The sequence below is a fragment of the Drosophila willistoni genome, chromosome 3R (genome assembly GCF_018902025.1).
Source record: "Drosophila willistoni isolate 14030-0811.24 chromosome 3R, UCI_dwil_1.1, whole genome shotgun sequence".
NCBI lineage: Eukaryota > Metazoa > Arthropoda > Insecta > Diptera > Drosophilidae > Drosophila > Drosophila willistoni.
This window is the reverse complement of record NC_061086.1, coordinates 15,792,349-15,807,628: the sequence shown is the minus strand read 5'-3', so window position 1 is coordinate 15,807,628 and position 15,280 is coordinate 15,792,349. Positions and strand designations below refer to the sequence as shown.

General features: G+C 43.1%; 1 protein-coding gene across 2 annotated transcripts in view; it reads right to left on the bottom strand.

Annotated features, from left to right (window-relative positions):
• Positions 1–1,471: 1,471 nt before the first annotated feature.
• Positions 1,472–15,280, bottom strand: part of LOC6651318 (formin-J) — a 35,809-nt gene continuing 22,000 nt past the window's right edge. For both annotated transcript variants that reach the window (XM_023180368.2, XM_002074073.4), the window contains exon 2: positions 1,472–4,635. In XM_023180368.2, the coding sequence (XP_023036136.1) occupies positions 1,795–4,635 (2,841 nt within the window). In that variant the 3' untranslated portion in view covers positions 1,472–1,794. The remainder of the gene's footprint in view (positions 4,636–15,280) is intronic.

The window sequence follows — 15,280 nt, the reverse complement described above, 5'->3', positions numbered from 1 at the left end:
AGAATTTTTCTTGTGTCTAAGAACATTTTCTGCAGCATGGATATTATGGTAAGTCCTAAGGGTGCGAGTAAACAGTCCTAAGGGTGAGAGTAATAGTTCTAAAGGTGCGAGTAATAGTCCTAAGGGTGCGAGTAATAGTGCTAAGGGTGCGAGTAAAATAAAGGGATTTTTAGAGATGGTAAACTGGCGCCAGTGTGCAAAATTATTCAATGCCACCGTGGCGCCATTTATCTCTTGCGGAAAAAAGTGTGTGTGTGTTTATATAGAGCGCCCCTATGTTTCATTTAAAGCAAGGTTAGTTGCAGAAGTGAAAGCCAGTGGCGCACCGACGGCGAACATTGATTTTGGCTGGGCGAAATCTGTGCGGCTGGGTGAATTGGTCTTATTGGAGGGTATCGTCAGCAGCTTTGACTTTTTTAAGCATTTTAGCACTTATTATGTATATTATTATTAATTATTGTTAAACCCTTGCATAAAGTATTATAAAGTTGGTCAGATGTTCGTAACGCAAAAAAGGAGACGACTCATTAATGAGCATCAAAATCTGATTCCGAAATCTGAAATGAAACTTGGTAAAATTATCTGGATCAGAGCACTATATCAATTACAGCTATACGAAAAATATGGTTGACTCCAAAAATGCGCAAATATTATGGTGCGTCATTCCAGCCTCTCATGAATCCTTTACTTATAGAGTATGTGCATCTATCAATATCCGTTAATTTTACCATGATTTCATAAATTTCTTACTCATCCATATCTTTCAAAATCTCTTGCAAATAAATAAATCAAGTGAGTGTTTTTTTTTTCAACAAATTCTTTATATTTGCTTGGATTTTTTATGATTTTTTTTAGATTTTTTTTTTAGATTTTTTTCATTTTTTTTTTATAAAACTTTGTTTTAAGTTGTTCTTTGTTTTTCTTGTTTTTTCTTTTTCTTGTTTTGTATATAAATAATAATACTTATGGCTAATAATATTTATAGTAAACGTTTTTCGACTTTGCTTTAATTTTGTAATTGTTGTTCTTGTTGTTATGCCAAACATTTTTTAATGTAATTTGTTTAGTTTGCTCTTGTATTTTTTTTGTTTTTGTTTTTGTATTCTGCATTAATTGATCTGTCTAAATTGTTGTTGGGGTTGATCGAAAAACACTGCAACAATTGCAACTAACAAAGCTAAAGTTATATATATTTATATATAATTCTGATTTTTTTTTTTGTTTTTCTCAACTTATTTACTAAGAGTTCATGTTTCTTGTTTTATTTTGCTGTCTGTTTTGTATTATTACAATATTTACACTTAAAAAATTTGCTAATAGTTTACGATTTTCATTACGTTTTTAATGCTTCTTTTTCTACTACATTTTCTTGTCTTGTCGTTAATATTTTAGACGACAAAAATTGCAATTGGTTTTTGTTTGTTTTGTTTTTTGTATTTGGGGCGATGATTTTTGTGTTTTTGTTTTATTTTTTAGTGGATATTGCTTGAATTAAATATACATATATGTATATCCATATTCTGGGATGATTTTTCATGCACACATTTACGTTCACAACCTGAGCATAATTCGAAATTATGTTTCATTCTCCTCCACTTTTTTGTTTTTGTTTGTTTGTTTCTCTCATTTTGAATACTGCTTGGAATTGTTCTTAATAGTTTTTCGTTTTTTTTTTGTAATTAAGATTTTTTAAGACTTTTTTGTTAATCAGTTTTTGTAGGGGCGTCGCGACCAGCGCTTCGCTTTTGTTGTTGTCGTTGTTGTTGTTGTTGTTGTTGCCTACTAAAACTGATACTAACTGCCAACCATAATGTGAGCGGGTTGCTCTAGCTCATTGGCCGTGGCCACAGGACCACTGAGACTGCTCTTGAAGAGCTCATCGGCTGAGCTAAGTTTGCAGCTTGGCACCAACTCGGTGAACTCGGAACCCAAACCGAATTCCATATCGAGGAAACCATATTCCCAGGTATTGGCACCGGCCGACACATTCGAACTGATGCTGCTCACATAGGAGGAGGTTAGGGAAGTGGATGAAATGGTGGAGAGGGTGGTAAAGGTGGCTGTGGTTGAGCTGCCGCCGCAACTCTGACTCGCTGAGCTCGAACTGTTGCAGTTGGAGGTGGCCTGAACTGTGGTGAAACTGCCGCTAAAGGCCAAAGTTGAGCTCGTTGTGTTCCCCAGCGATGGGGAGGACGACGCTAAGCAGGAGTTTGAATTCACCGCCGAGGCAGATGATGGCGAGGACGAAGACACTATGGTCACAGGCACAGCTGTGGGCGTAGATGCGGCAGGTAAAATGTGGAACAGATCATTGTTATTCAATGGATCCAGAGCCGATTGTGAGCTAAGACTTAGAACTGAACTCCAGTTGATTGAGCGTGTGGAATCATCATCCGCATAGCCCGAATCGCTGGTGGCATCGCTATGACTGCTCGATGTCGACGATGACGACGACGATGATGATAATGCGGATGATGTTGACGATGAAGAGGCTGAGGTTGCTGACGATGCTGACAAGGAGGCTGCGCAGGATGTGGAGGAGGTGGACGATGATATTATATTATTGCTGACTGCCACTGGAGTTGCTGAGGAACTGCTGCTTGAACTGCTATTCGCAGTGACTGAAACGGAGGCATTGCTGACTATGACTGGACTTGCAGCTGCTGCTGCCGCTGCTGTTGGTGCTGCTGCTGTAGGTGGTGTTGCTGTTGCTGGGCAGGTGGGAAATGGCGTGGCTCTACCCGATTGTGACTCCCGAAATGGATAATGATCATACGGATGCAAGGCCGGACCAGGAGAACCATCACAGCTGCTCGGTGTTAGGGGAAAACCAGCTCCTCCTATTCCAACTGCAACTCCAACTCCGCCGACTGCTCCTCCAGCACCTCCTCGATAGCCAGTTGTCACCTCCAAGCGTTCATGATAGTGTTGTTGCTGCTGTTGTGGCTGCTGTTGCTGCTGCTGGCTGGGAAAACCATTCGCCACCTGCTGATAGTGCTCCATATTGGCCAATCTCGCACAGTTTAAGACTGGAACATACTCTTGCTGCTGCTGCTGCTGTTGGGGATGTTGTTGCTGCTGCTGCTGCTGATAGGCTGGATGATATTGCTGGGCGGCTTGTGCAGCAGCTGCAGCTGCCGCCGCCGCTTGATGGGCTTGATGCAGCTCCTTGGCTTCGACTTCAATTTCACGATCAATGCGTTTCAGGGTATTGCAAATGAGAACCGATCTATAGAGCGATTGCTCAGAAACCTGACGAAAGCGGGATAACTTGAACATGGAGAGATTTCGGATTTTCAAGCGTGTGTCCTTATAACAGGATCGATTCGCATTGCACCAGCCACTGCCGCCGCGGCCGTCGCAGCAGCGTTTCAGGGCATGGAAAGGAGAGGGCGGTGCTGGCACACTAGCCGCCGGGCTGGCAGCCGTGGGCGTGGCAGTTGCTAACGGTGAGGTGGCTGATGACGAGGCACTGCCCAGATCCAAATAAGATTTGCCATTTTCTGCACAGCGTATCGTCTGTTGACCTGGTGGTGGTGGTGGATTGTAGGTTGAATTGGATGCCTCATAGAATTGCGTTGGTGTTGTGGCTCCTCCTGCTGCACCGGGCGCTCCTCCTCCGTTGGCCGTTGTCCATTGTGGGCCATTGAAAACCCTCGGAGCCATATGCTGCGGACTGCCAGTTCTCGAGCAATTCTGCTGGGGAAATGGTTCCGAATAGTAGTTGGGCCGACTGCCGTAGCCGGGATTATAGTTGCGTTGTTGTTGTGCGGCAGCTGCTGCTGCTGCCTGCTGCGCTGCCTGATGTTGTTGCTGCTGCTGTTGTTGTTGCTGCTGCTGCTGTTGTTGTTGCTGCTGCTGCTGCTGTTGCTGCTGCTGCTGCTGATGAAAGGGATGATATCGCATGGGGCAATAGGTGGGTATAATGCTTTCCTCTTCCTCATAGTCATCTTCGAAATCATCATCATCGTCGTCCAATTCATCGGCACTGAGCAAAGTGGTGGCCAGTGTAGAACGTGTGGCTATACTGCCCCAAGGATCACTGGGCACGGCCACCGCTTGCAGCTTGGAAATGCAATCCACCGGCTCAACGGTGGCAGCAATTGCCGCTGCCGTGGCGCCATTGGCATTGACTGCTGCTCCTGCGCCGACAATGGTCGATCCGTTGGCTGTCGCCGAGGACCATGGCTCTGGGCAGGGCACAGCGGCAACTACCTCCAGTTTGGCTATACTATCCTCGGGTATTGTTGCACTCGCTGTTGGTGGCAATGGAACTTCCGCTTGACTTTTGGTAGTCGTAGTTTGGGCTGTTGTTGCTGCTGTTGTAGGATTGGTTGCTGTTGTTGTTATTGTTGTTGTAGTAACTTCATCAACATTGCTAATACTTTGCTCTGACTTGACCATTGAAGTCACCACAGTAATATTATTATTATTGGACTCCATTTTCTGTTGCTCCACTTCCTCTTCTTCAAGGGATTCCAGGTAGTTGTTGTTATTGAGCGCCCATTTATTGGCCTTCATGGGCGGTGGCTTACAATTGCCCGTATAGGTGGTATTGGCATCTTTGCTATCAAAGGTCAACTCATGCTTCCGCTTGGTGGCGGCTGTTGCTTGAAGACCCATGGCTGAATTCACCTGCAACGCACAAAAAAGAAAGTGAAAATTCTGGTTAGAAAAGATTGGCGCCAAAAAACAAGAAATGTAAAACAAAAACAAGAACATCCCACAGTTTTCCCCCCACCCACTTGCCTCTTGTCTACGATATTTCCACAAAGGACAGCACGAAAAAAAAATAAAACTTTTCAAGAAAATTGAAGTCAGGCCAACAAACCAACCAACCAACCAACCACCCACCCATCCACCACCCATCAGTTTTACCCATTCAATCTACAGCCGCATCTCATGAAAATGAAAATGCCAGCCACCCTCGCCACCGTGGCATTGCTCATCATCATCATCATCAGCATTGCCTTCTACTGCTGCTGCTTGTGCTGCTCGAAATCTTCTTAAAATAAAACACACTGCGACGACGACGACGACGACGACGACTGAATCTACTAAGAGAGCGTGGGACTGGGTACTGGGTACTGGGTACTGACTGACTGCCTGGCTGCCTGCCGTTGCCTTCTTCATGTTGTTCGCTTCGCGTTCCTCACTTCCGCCATTTGATGGGAAATTTTCTTTTCTTTTGCTTTGCCTTTGCTGTTAGTTTTCTTATTTTTGTTTTTTCGAAAACTATTTTTGGCGTTTCATTTTTCGAATTTGTTCATCTTTTAATCGAAGAAAACATCATGGAATTATCATGGAACAACAATGGAGAATTTTTCAAAAATCGTATGATTCTTGAACAAATTTCATTTATCTTGATCAGAGTAATGGAATGGATTGCTCAATTTTTATTTCAGCATTTCTTTAATATCAATTGTAGTTCATGTAATATCGATCTCAACATCGATCTTAATTTTGTGTCAAGCTAATCCCCATCGGTCTCTCATAACTTGGCAGTGTTGCCACCCTCAATTTACATTCACATCCCAAAAAAAATGAAGAAAAAAACACAAAAATAAAACCTCTTATTTCTATAGAGAGTTTTCGAGTTTTTCCAACATCTGTGAGTTGTGTTGTGTTGGCTTGGGTTGTTGTTGTTGCTGTTAGTCTTTGTCTCATAAGGGTTGCCATATGCTAGCATATTTCTGGCCCCGGCTGCAGTTTCCATTTAGCAAAGCAATAAGGGGGAACCGGAGCCAGAGCCAGAGCCAGGAGCGCATCATCGTGGTTGCCCGTTCGTTCGTTTGTTCATTTTGGGGTGAGTTTTCGTTTTCAGTTCTTTTTTGTTATCGTCATCGAGGTCGTCGCGTCGCCGTTGTCGTCGTTGTCGTTGTCGTCGCTGAGTCGCATGTGTTTCGCATTTTTCTTTTTCCCTGCACTCAACTCTCTGTTCCCATTCCCTGTTTATGTCGGCATCGTCAGCATGTTTGCCTGCCAGCCTGCCTGACTGAACGTTCACCCGTCTGCCTTTTTCCTTTTGCTGGCACATTTCATCCCTCGTTTTACTCTGCAGCTGGTATATTTTTGGGTTGTCGTCGTTGTCCGACTACAAACTGCATATGCATAGGGGCTGGAGTCGAGAGTCTAGAGAGTCTAGACATGCCTCATCTTTCGCCTGAATATCTCTTAAAGCTGTTTGCTTTCTTTTGTCTCTGTTTCTGTCTCCGACTCTGTATATATAGTAACTACATACATATATTCTGCGCGGCCCTGCCGAGACTCTGAGTCATGTTCGTTGTTGTTCGTTGTTCGCGTTGTGTGCGCTTATCATCATCAATTCACGGTATTGCCGAGTTGAGTTGACTTGATTATTGCTCACGCGGCGTATGTGTAATGGTTTTCCAAGCACATTGCGCATACGCCACTTTAAGGTAGAAAAAGCTACAACTGCATGAAAACAACAAAAGCTTTCACGAAACAAAAACAACAAAAAAAGACAACATTCAAAGCTTTAAACGGAAATTAAGTAAAGATTTTTGAAAAATCAAAAATCCAAAACTTTCTACGCTAATTTTTTTTTTTTGAGGTGCGAGTTTGCCATCATTATAAGCAACAAAAACAACAACAACAACATGGGCAAGAGTTAACGTTAAGAGCTCGGTCCCGAAAGTTGAGAGATGATGATTTTGTTGTTATTGTTGCTGTTGTTGCTGTGGCTGCTTTTTATTTTGTTGAGCCGCGATTGCGACGCGACTCTGACTCTGGGGCTCTGGAAGTTAAACATTTTTATTGCCACACCAACCAACAGCGGCGGCAATAGCAACGAAAAGCCAGTCTCCAGCCACCGTCTCTGGCTCTGGTCGGTCCAAGTCAGAGAGACGGAGACAGAGACGGAGCCGGAGCCCGTCAAGCGTTCGTTGCTTTTACGCTTCGCCAGCAACTCGTTTCAGTACTGGCACTGGCTCCAAATTGACGGCTCGAGTCTAAAGCTCGCACGCAGTCAGCCACAGTTGCAGTTGCTGGTTGCTGGCTGGCTGCATCGTTGTTGTCGTTGTCGTTGTCGTCGTCGTCGCTACCTTCAAATTCCACAATATTCAAGTTTCAGGTTATGAGCCAACCCAAGCTAACGAACAAAACGACCGAACAGTCAACCAGCCAGCCAACCAACCAACCAACCTGAGAGCCAGTCATCGTCAACAACAGCAACAACAACAACAACGACAACGACACAAAATGTTTGCCCGAAAGCCAAAGCCAAGAGCCAGAGCCAGAGCCCAAGCAACAGCAGTTTAAACGTTTCGATGTCCGCTTTTTAGCACTGGCACAGTGGTCAAAAATGACTTGAAAATTAAAAAAAAAATGAACACGATATAACTCATTGAATTAATATTGCGAATAATTCGCGAATTAAGTATATAAGAATTATTATTCTGGAAACTATATGCATATATTTATCTACTATATATATGTGTCTACATATAAAAATTTATATTTTATTTGATTTATTTCTATTAATAAGAAATTTCAAGAAATTTATTTAATTATTTTATTTGGAAATGCAACATTTTACTAATGGAAAAAAGTTTTGAAAAAACTCTGTAAATTTTCCAACCATTATTAGGCATTTATGGCTCACTGTAACCCATTTGGCTTAGACCGCTGAAAAGTCGACTTCAGCATTAAAGTCGGTCGGTCGCTTGCCTTTGCGCCTGGCTATGTCTCTGGCTCTTTGGGTCTGGGGTCTCAGTCTGAGACTCTGGCCGGAGCCACTTTGAATTCTTCAGCTGAAACAACGCAGCGATAGCAACAAAAAAATAAAAAAAAAATAAATAATGAAAAAAAACCAACCTAAAACCAAGTTTCAGCTTTCGAGAGCTGACTGAGGCTACGGCTATAAGCCGTCTTCGTAGTCGTTGCCGATCTCACACAAGCAATTTAAATATACGAAGCCAAAGCCAAAGAGGAAGAAGAAACTTTATAAAAGACATATGATGGACGGGGGAGTAAGAGGAGGAGGAGGCGGAGGAGAAGAAACAGAAGAAACAGAAGAAACATAATAAAAAAAAAACCAGCTTTGAGTTTTAGAGACCGAGACCGCGGAGTTCAACGAAGACAACAACGACGACGACGACGACGACGGCAACTTCGACTACGACGAGCTCATCATAATAAAAATGAATTGAATTGAAGATGGGGGGAATGGAGAGACTATGACGGGTATGTGTGTGTGTGTGTGCCAGTGTGTGTGGATGGGCGAGGGCGTAGTGCTGCACTATAGAGCTAGAGCTAGAGCTAAATAGCTAAAGCTAGAGCCAAAGTCAGAGAGATGTAGATGTGAGATGATGAAGCTTGATATGGGGCGATAGTTCCCATGCTGGTTGTTGTACCCATGGGTGAAAATTTCGGACACCCACAAGAGCAGCAACAACAACAACAACAATGGTTAAGAGAACTAACTGCTATTTGCTTTTATATCTAGCGGTACAGGCTTCTGATGTTTTTGTGATGATGATGATGGGAATGGAAAGGAAGGCGTCAGTTTCAGCTAGCTAGCTAGCCTAAATACTGAAATACGTAAACGTTGTGGCAAGGTTAGCGTTAACTTGGCTTATTGCGGGGGGTAGTTTAGTTTTTCGTTGCATATGCGCGCATATATGTATATTTATTTTTTTTTGGCTCTTCCACTTCGACCATTTTATGTTGCCGCACGACGAGAAGTTCGCCACACGACTGACAAAAAAGCAAAAAAATATATACAAAAAATACATAAAAGCCCGAGGAGTCCGAAATGCCGTCGATTGGCAACAGCAGCAGCAGCAGGAAGCGGCCTGCTACGACAACGACGACAAAATCAGCTGTTTTTGGCGAATTAGAGCAATTTTCAATGCGCGCCGCTTTTTGCTGTTTTTTTTTTCTTTTTTGGTGTCCATGTCGAAGATTTATAAGCAGCACCAGCCCCACGACAATCGAAGCAGAGGCAGAGGCAGGCACACACACACGGAGCGGAGTTGGCGCAATTGGTGACATTGAAAATTTGCAAGTAGTATATGTATGTATGTAGTAGAAGGAGATGGAGGAGTAGGAAGGAGGTCGCTTGGATAAACACACTCATGTGCTTGGTTTGGTATGTCATTTGGCTTTTATTTTTTTGGTCAATGAACGGAAATTGAAATCAGCTGTGAGAGAGTCTGTGTGACAGGCAAGGACATGTATGCATACCACACAAATTTGTTTTCTTTTCTCGTTTTTGAGTAATATGAGCTCGAGAGTTCAATAAATCCCCTTGCACACATTCCCTTTTTGTTGGTCGCGTCCTAAGCCGATAACAGAGACCGAAATAGAGAAATAGAGAGGAAAAACTACCTACGCCGGGTAGTAATCCTCTACCAACGAAAAAAAAAGGGCGAAAGGATGCATTAGCTACGCTATAACGATCTTTTGGCTAGACTCTTGAGTGGTTTTTTCATGCAGGTAGAGAGACCGAGAGTTAGCCGATCCATCAAACTCATGGAAACTAACGATCTAACAATTAATGCATCGTTCAGTGTGACAAAGGTAAATTCAAAATCAACCTGTAGTTCATTTGCGAATAAGAATATAAATATCCTAGAGATACGTTTTTTGAATTTCTAACTGTCAACCTTTCCAGCCCGCTAGTGATCACCCGGAACCATTGTGATTCCCTCTTTACATAGCAAATGAGAACTCAGTGTGTGTGTCTGAGCTGAATGAATGAGTTAGTTACTGATAACTAGTAAAACGATGATGATCATCATAAATCCCACACCGCAAGGCATGCAAATTTGTAAAATGTTGCTGCGGTGTTGCTGCTGCTTTTTCTGCTTTCGCTTATCACGAGCAACTACTGATAAGACATGCGAATACATGGTTATATAGCCAGACTCTCTATGGCCAGGGCTACCAAAATGACAACAACAAAAAAACAGTCAAAGTGCAAAAAAACAAAAGCAATGCAAAATAATAATAATAACAACAATTGCCGTTAACAATTGTCGCTACGAACGCCACTGCGCAAATTGCACGTCGCGCAGTGTACGTACGTACGTACGTATAAAACGACCGCCAGCTATCAAGGCGTACGTTCACCAAGCAAGCCGCTTGGTAAACACAAAATTACAACAAAAAAAAACTCTGAAAAATACTGTATGGAAAAAATGTCTGTATATATACACACACACATATTTATATATACATATATATGTATGTGCGCGGCCCCAACAACCAACAACAGCAACAGCAACGACGACGACGACGACAACGCTCCACTCCACACACAACACAATTTCCACATCCACACAGAGCGCCAATGTTGCTGACTCGAATGGGGAGAATATGCCATATAAAACCCAAAAGAGCCGAAGCGAATACACGAAGTACAGTCGCACAGTTAAAAATAAAGTGTGGGCCATTGCGGAGAGTGCGAGCAGAGCAGCAGAGGGAGGGCAATGGCGGAGGGTAAAACAACAAAGCAAAGGCAGGCAAGCAGCAACGTTGCTGCTGGTAAATAATGATGATGGAAAAGCAGCAACAACACTGCTCTCTGTCTTTGTGTGTATCTCTCTCACAGTATGCGTGTGTGTGTGTGTATGTATCTGTGTGTGCACAGTAAAATTTCATGTATTAAAATCGTTTCGTACGTTCGTTGTTCATTCGGGTTGTCCGTATATTCGCCGCTATATACCCAGGGTAAGAGTTGCTGCTGCTGTTGCTGTTGCTGTTGCCGTCGTCGTCGTTGCTGTTGTTGTTGCTGTTGCCGTTGATAGCGAGGGACGTAATATCGCAACGTTTGCCGTTCGAAAAAAACGTACACTGCAACAAAATAGCAGTCAATAGATACATTTTGTGTTCAAAATTCATTTAAAATCGATCGTCTTTTATCGTAAAAAAAAAGTAAATTGCAGTTGTACCAAGATACTTTTACAAGATGAAGATCTAAATATATATTTTAGAAAATATCACCTACAATATGTGTAGTCGAAATTTGTTGCTTGAGATATTTTCTCTAAGTGCACAGCGGAGCGAACGTATAGTTCGTTCGTTCCGAGACTTGAGTTTAATTTTGTAGTAGGTAGCAGAAAAAAAAGAGCCAACAACAACGTCGACGGCAACGACAACGGCAACGACGACGACAACAACAACGAAAAATAAATGATGGCGGGCAACAACGGCGACGGCAAAACTGACTTGGCAGTGTTGCGTTCCGATTTTTGTTTAAAAACAATTTTTTTCTTTCTTTCTTTATTTTTTTCACCGTTTGCTCTTGTTGTTGTTGTTGTTGATGTTGATGTTGGTGTTGCTGTTGTGCGTTTCGTTTCTTTTTTCGAAAACACTTTAAAAGCAGTAGAAGAAGAAGAAGAAGACCAGAGTAGAGTAGCAGTAGCTGGAGAAGAAGAACGGTGACCGTTTTCTACAGCGTTTCGCTTAGAATGGCAAAAATTGGTTGGTTTGTTGGGTTGCTTGGTGGTTGGTTAGTTCAGATGGGGAAGGTGGATAGCTCCTGCTGTTTTTTGTTTTTTTTTTGGGGGTATTTTTAAATGTGGCAAGGGAGAAGGTAGAATTGGGTGTATGTCCACCCCGTTTTTAGTAGTGGCGCCGCCAGTGGTGAGGTTGAAATTGAAATTGCCGTATGACTTGCTCATGGTCGATTTAACGAAGGTTGCCCCTCTTGTAGATGCCGATGTTGTTGCTGTTATGGTGGGATACACAGATACTACATCGCATTGCTGTTATTGTTGTTGCTGCAGTTCGTGCCTTTGTGTGCTTGCGCGCGTAAATTGACAGATTTTGAATTAGCGTGAATCAGAAGGCAATAGATCAAGGCCTACCATATGCGAGGAGTATTCAATGTGCATTTTTCAACACTATTACTGTCTTTTAGTGCATTTATAGTGACTTGTGAGATTGTTTGAACAGTTAATGTTCTTAACTTTATTTTATTTAATCAAACTAAATATTGGAATATATTTTAAATCAATTTAAAACTGTAAAAATATAGAATAATTTTGTCAATATTATGCCATTATCCTTAAAAAATTATGCTGATCTAAACATTGACTATCTGCGCGATACTCTCATTCGGTAGTTTAGACATTTCTTTAACGGTACTTTCTATATGACAAGCAACGCTTTAACCATAGCCCGCCCACCAAAGCAGTGCGCCCAGCCATGACTTCCCCTTCGGGCTGCTCTTGCGTTTGCCCATCTCACCCCATCGACAAAGAGTGGGAGAGATACAACCTACAAGCGACCGACAACCCCACTCCATTTCCATTTCCCTTCCCTTTGCCCCCACCAACACCCTCTCTGGCATCCAGAACTCTGTTTATAAAATAACCTTATTTCGCACACAGCGCCATAGCGTTAGCTCCACCACCCACCACTGGTGGGTAGATAGTCCCCCATCCCCCCTCACACAAAACTCACTCAACTCGATTCACTTCTTCTCTTTCTCGCTCGTACTTTATGCCTGACATTATTATAATATTATATTTGTTATAATAATGGGTTGGCACCACCCAACCACCCACCCACCCAAACACCTCGTTGTATATGGCGACCCTGCGCACTAGAGTCGAGTCGTACCGGCTTTTATAGGAAGGATTTCGGTGGTGGATTCTCTATATATTCTCTCTGTGTGTGTATGCGTATGTGTGTGTGTGTGTGTGTGTGTGTTTGTATGTCTTTGTGTATGTGTGTGGGTGTGGTGAAATATGCCATGACGTATAAAAAGCTAAAAACGTTGGCAAATATAATGAAATTGGGTGAAATGTTCACTCTTGGCCCACCCTCCTGTGTTTCAGCTCCTTTTCCTACTCCTGCTGCTGCTGCTGCTTCTATCCTGCTATCCTATGCTGGCTTTGGGCCTGACATAATAAAGCCTACCAAGCCGACAACGAACAGGACGAAACTGGGGCTGGGAGTGGGAATGGAAATGGGAATGGTACTGGGACTGGGACTGGGATATGGATGTATAGCGGGTTGTGGTGTAATACGGTACGGAGCAGAGCAAAGCAAAAGCGTAGCGGAGTTGGTCGTGGTGGTGGTGGTGGTTGTATGAAAACCACTTTTCGAATTGCACGTAGTACGTGGGCAGAGACGACGTCGTCCTCGTCGTCCTCGTCGTCGTTGTCGACGTTGTCCTCGTTGATTGTCAAGCCCTGGCGCAGGGAAATGAATAAAGAAGGGACGAAGGGCCAAAAGGGAAACACGCGGGGTCGTCGCTTGTTGTGGGTGTGGGTGGGTGTTCAGTATTCTCTGTGTGTGTGTGTGATAGCCTTGCTCGTTACTATGATAACTTTAATTTGGCTTAATGGAAATTTTTGCCAAACGTTCAGCATGCTTTCTATCCTTACCAGTCAGACGATGCTGGTGCTGGTGCTGCTTGCTGCCTTCTGCCTGACCATGGTCCGCGTGCTAAGTAGGTGACGCAACCGCAAATTTGCGGCAAAAGGCGTTTTAATAATTGTAATGGTATAAGTGCATGTCTGTGTGTGAGTGTGCGTTGCATCCATGGCGCGTCACGTCATCGCCGTCATCATCATCATCTTCATCATTGTGATCATCATCTTCATTGTTGTTGCTGCTGTTGTAGTCATCGCACCATTTACGTCGAGGTAATTCCCCTGTAGGTAGTGCAAACAAGTGCAAGTGATGCGCATTCATTGATAAGATTTTGTGCAACAACCAACGTATGTCCGTTCAGATGCAGTAGCTCTCCCCACCTTCTCCCTCTCTCTCTCTCTCAGGCTATCTGTTTCTCATCCAGTATCCCTCTCTGTCTTCGTGTGTGTGCGCTTTGGGCATACATTAACTTGCCGCTAGTTGCTGCAGTTGCACATCGCGTCATCGTCATCGTCTTTGCTGTTGTTGTTGTTGTAGTAGTAGTAAATCCCCATATAAGCATGTGGCACGTTTCGAGTTTGTAAATCTCACAACTAACAAGTCAATCGGTCAACATTGAAGTAGTAAGAGGAGGCAACTTAAGTTGAGGACAAACTGTCTCTCCAGTTGCTTTTTGGTGTCTTCTGTGTTATGGTCAATGTCTGTTTTAACTTGGCTTAAAGTCAATCAGCTGTGCGAGGATTTTTAGCTGGTTTTAACCACACAAAAGAGTGCCCCACATCCCATTAAGGCCTGTCATAGCCAAAATATGTATATATTTTCCATATTGTCATGACATTTGTCGATATGATAATAGTCTGGAGGTCATTAAACTGTATTTTATTGAGAATTTCTTATCGTTTTTAATATGAGTTAATAAAGTGCTGTAATAGTTTGCCAAACTGACAACGATTGAAGAGATTTAGCACAGTTTTGTTGTTGTCTCTATTTTGATGTTGTGTTTTGTTTTTGTTCTTTTTCGCCTGCATCAAGTTCAATTCATTGAAGCTCAGCCAAATCGTGACTTAGGCCAATTACTCATGCGCGAAAAAGTGCCGCGACATGTCTTTTACCTGGACATGGACATGCGGCTTTTGTTTACATTTTTGTCCTACAAAAATAAAAAGGAAAGAAACGACAGCGACAACGAAAAACCGGAAAACAGGAGAAGGAGAAGATGGCAAAAAAAAAAGAAAAAAACGTAAAAAGAAGCGAAACAAAAGCTTATTTTGTTTGGCGCGAGCCAACCCCTTCTTTTGCCTTATCATCATTATTTTAACGTGTTGTGTTTTATATATTTTTTTGGTGTTTTCCTTGGGTGCACTTGACCGACGACGACGATGACGATGACTATGACGACAAAACGACGAGGACGAGGACGAGGACGCGGCTCGGCTTTTTGGTAGCAACAAGTTAAGATGCCAAGCAAATTAAAAGGCAACGCAAGCGGCATACAAACAACAATAAAGGATAATGGCATTAATGGAGCAAACCCCACCCCAACCCAGTCCCTCCTACGCCCACTCACACTCACAAAGACGACGAGGATGTCGTGCCCCCCAAGGCTTTTTATGGCAGGTCCCAGACATATATACATACATGTGTGTCTGTGTGTGTGTGTGTGTCTGTGTGAGTATGCGTATCCTGTGTGTGCATTCAAATAAAGCAATGCAGCAAACCAAGCCAAGCAACTAACCGACCAATTTCGCGTTCGCCTTCGCCGTTTTCATTCATAAAATCGAAGAGCAAAGAAAATGGCACAGGAGGCTGATGCTGCTGCTGCTGTTTCCTGTTGGCTGCTCCTCCTGTTGGCTGCTTGCTACTACCAATAACTCAAAAGGCGCGCGCATTCAGCGCACTTGTGTGTTAATGTATCTGAAAGTGAAATCAA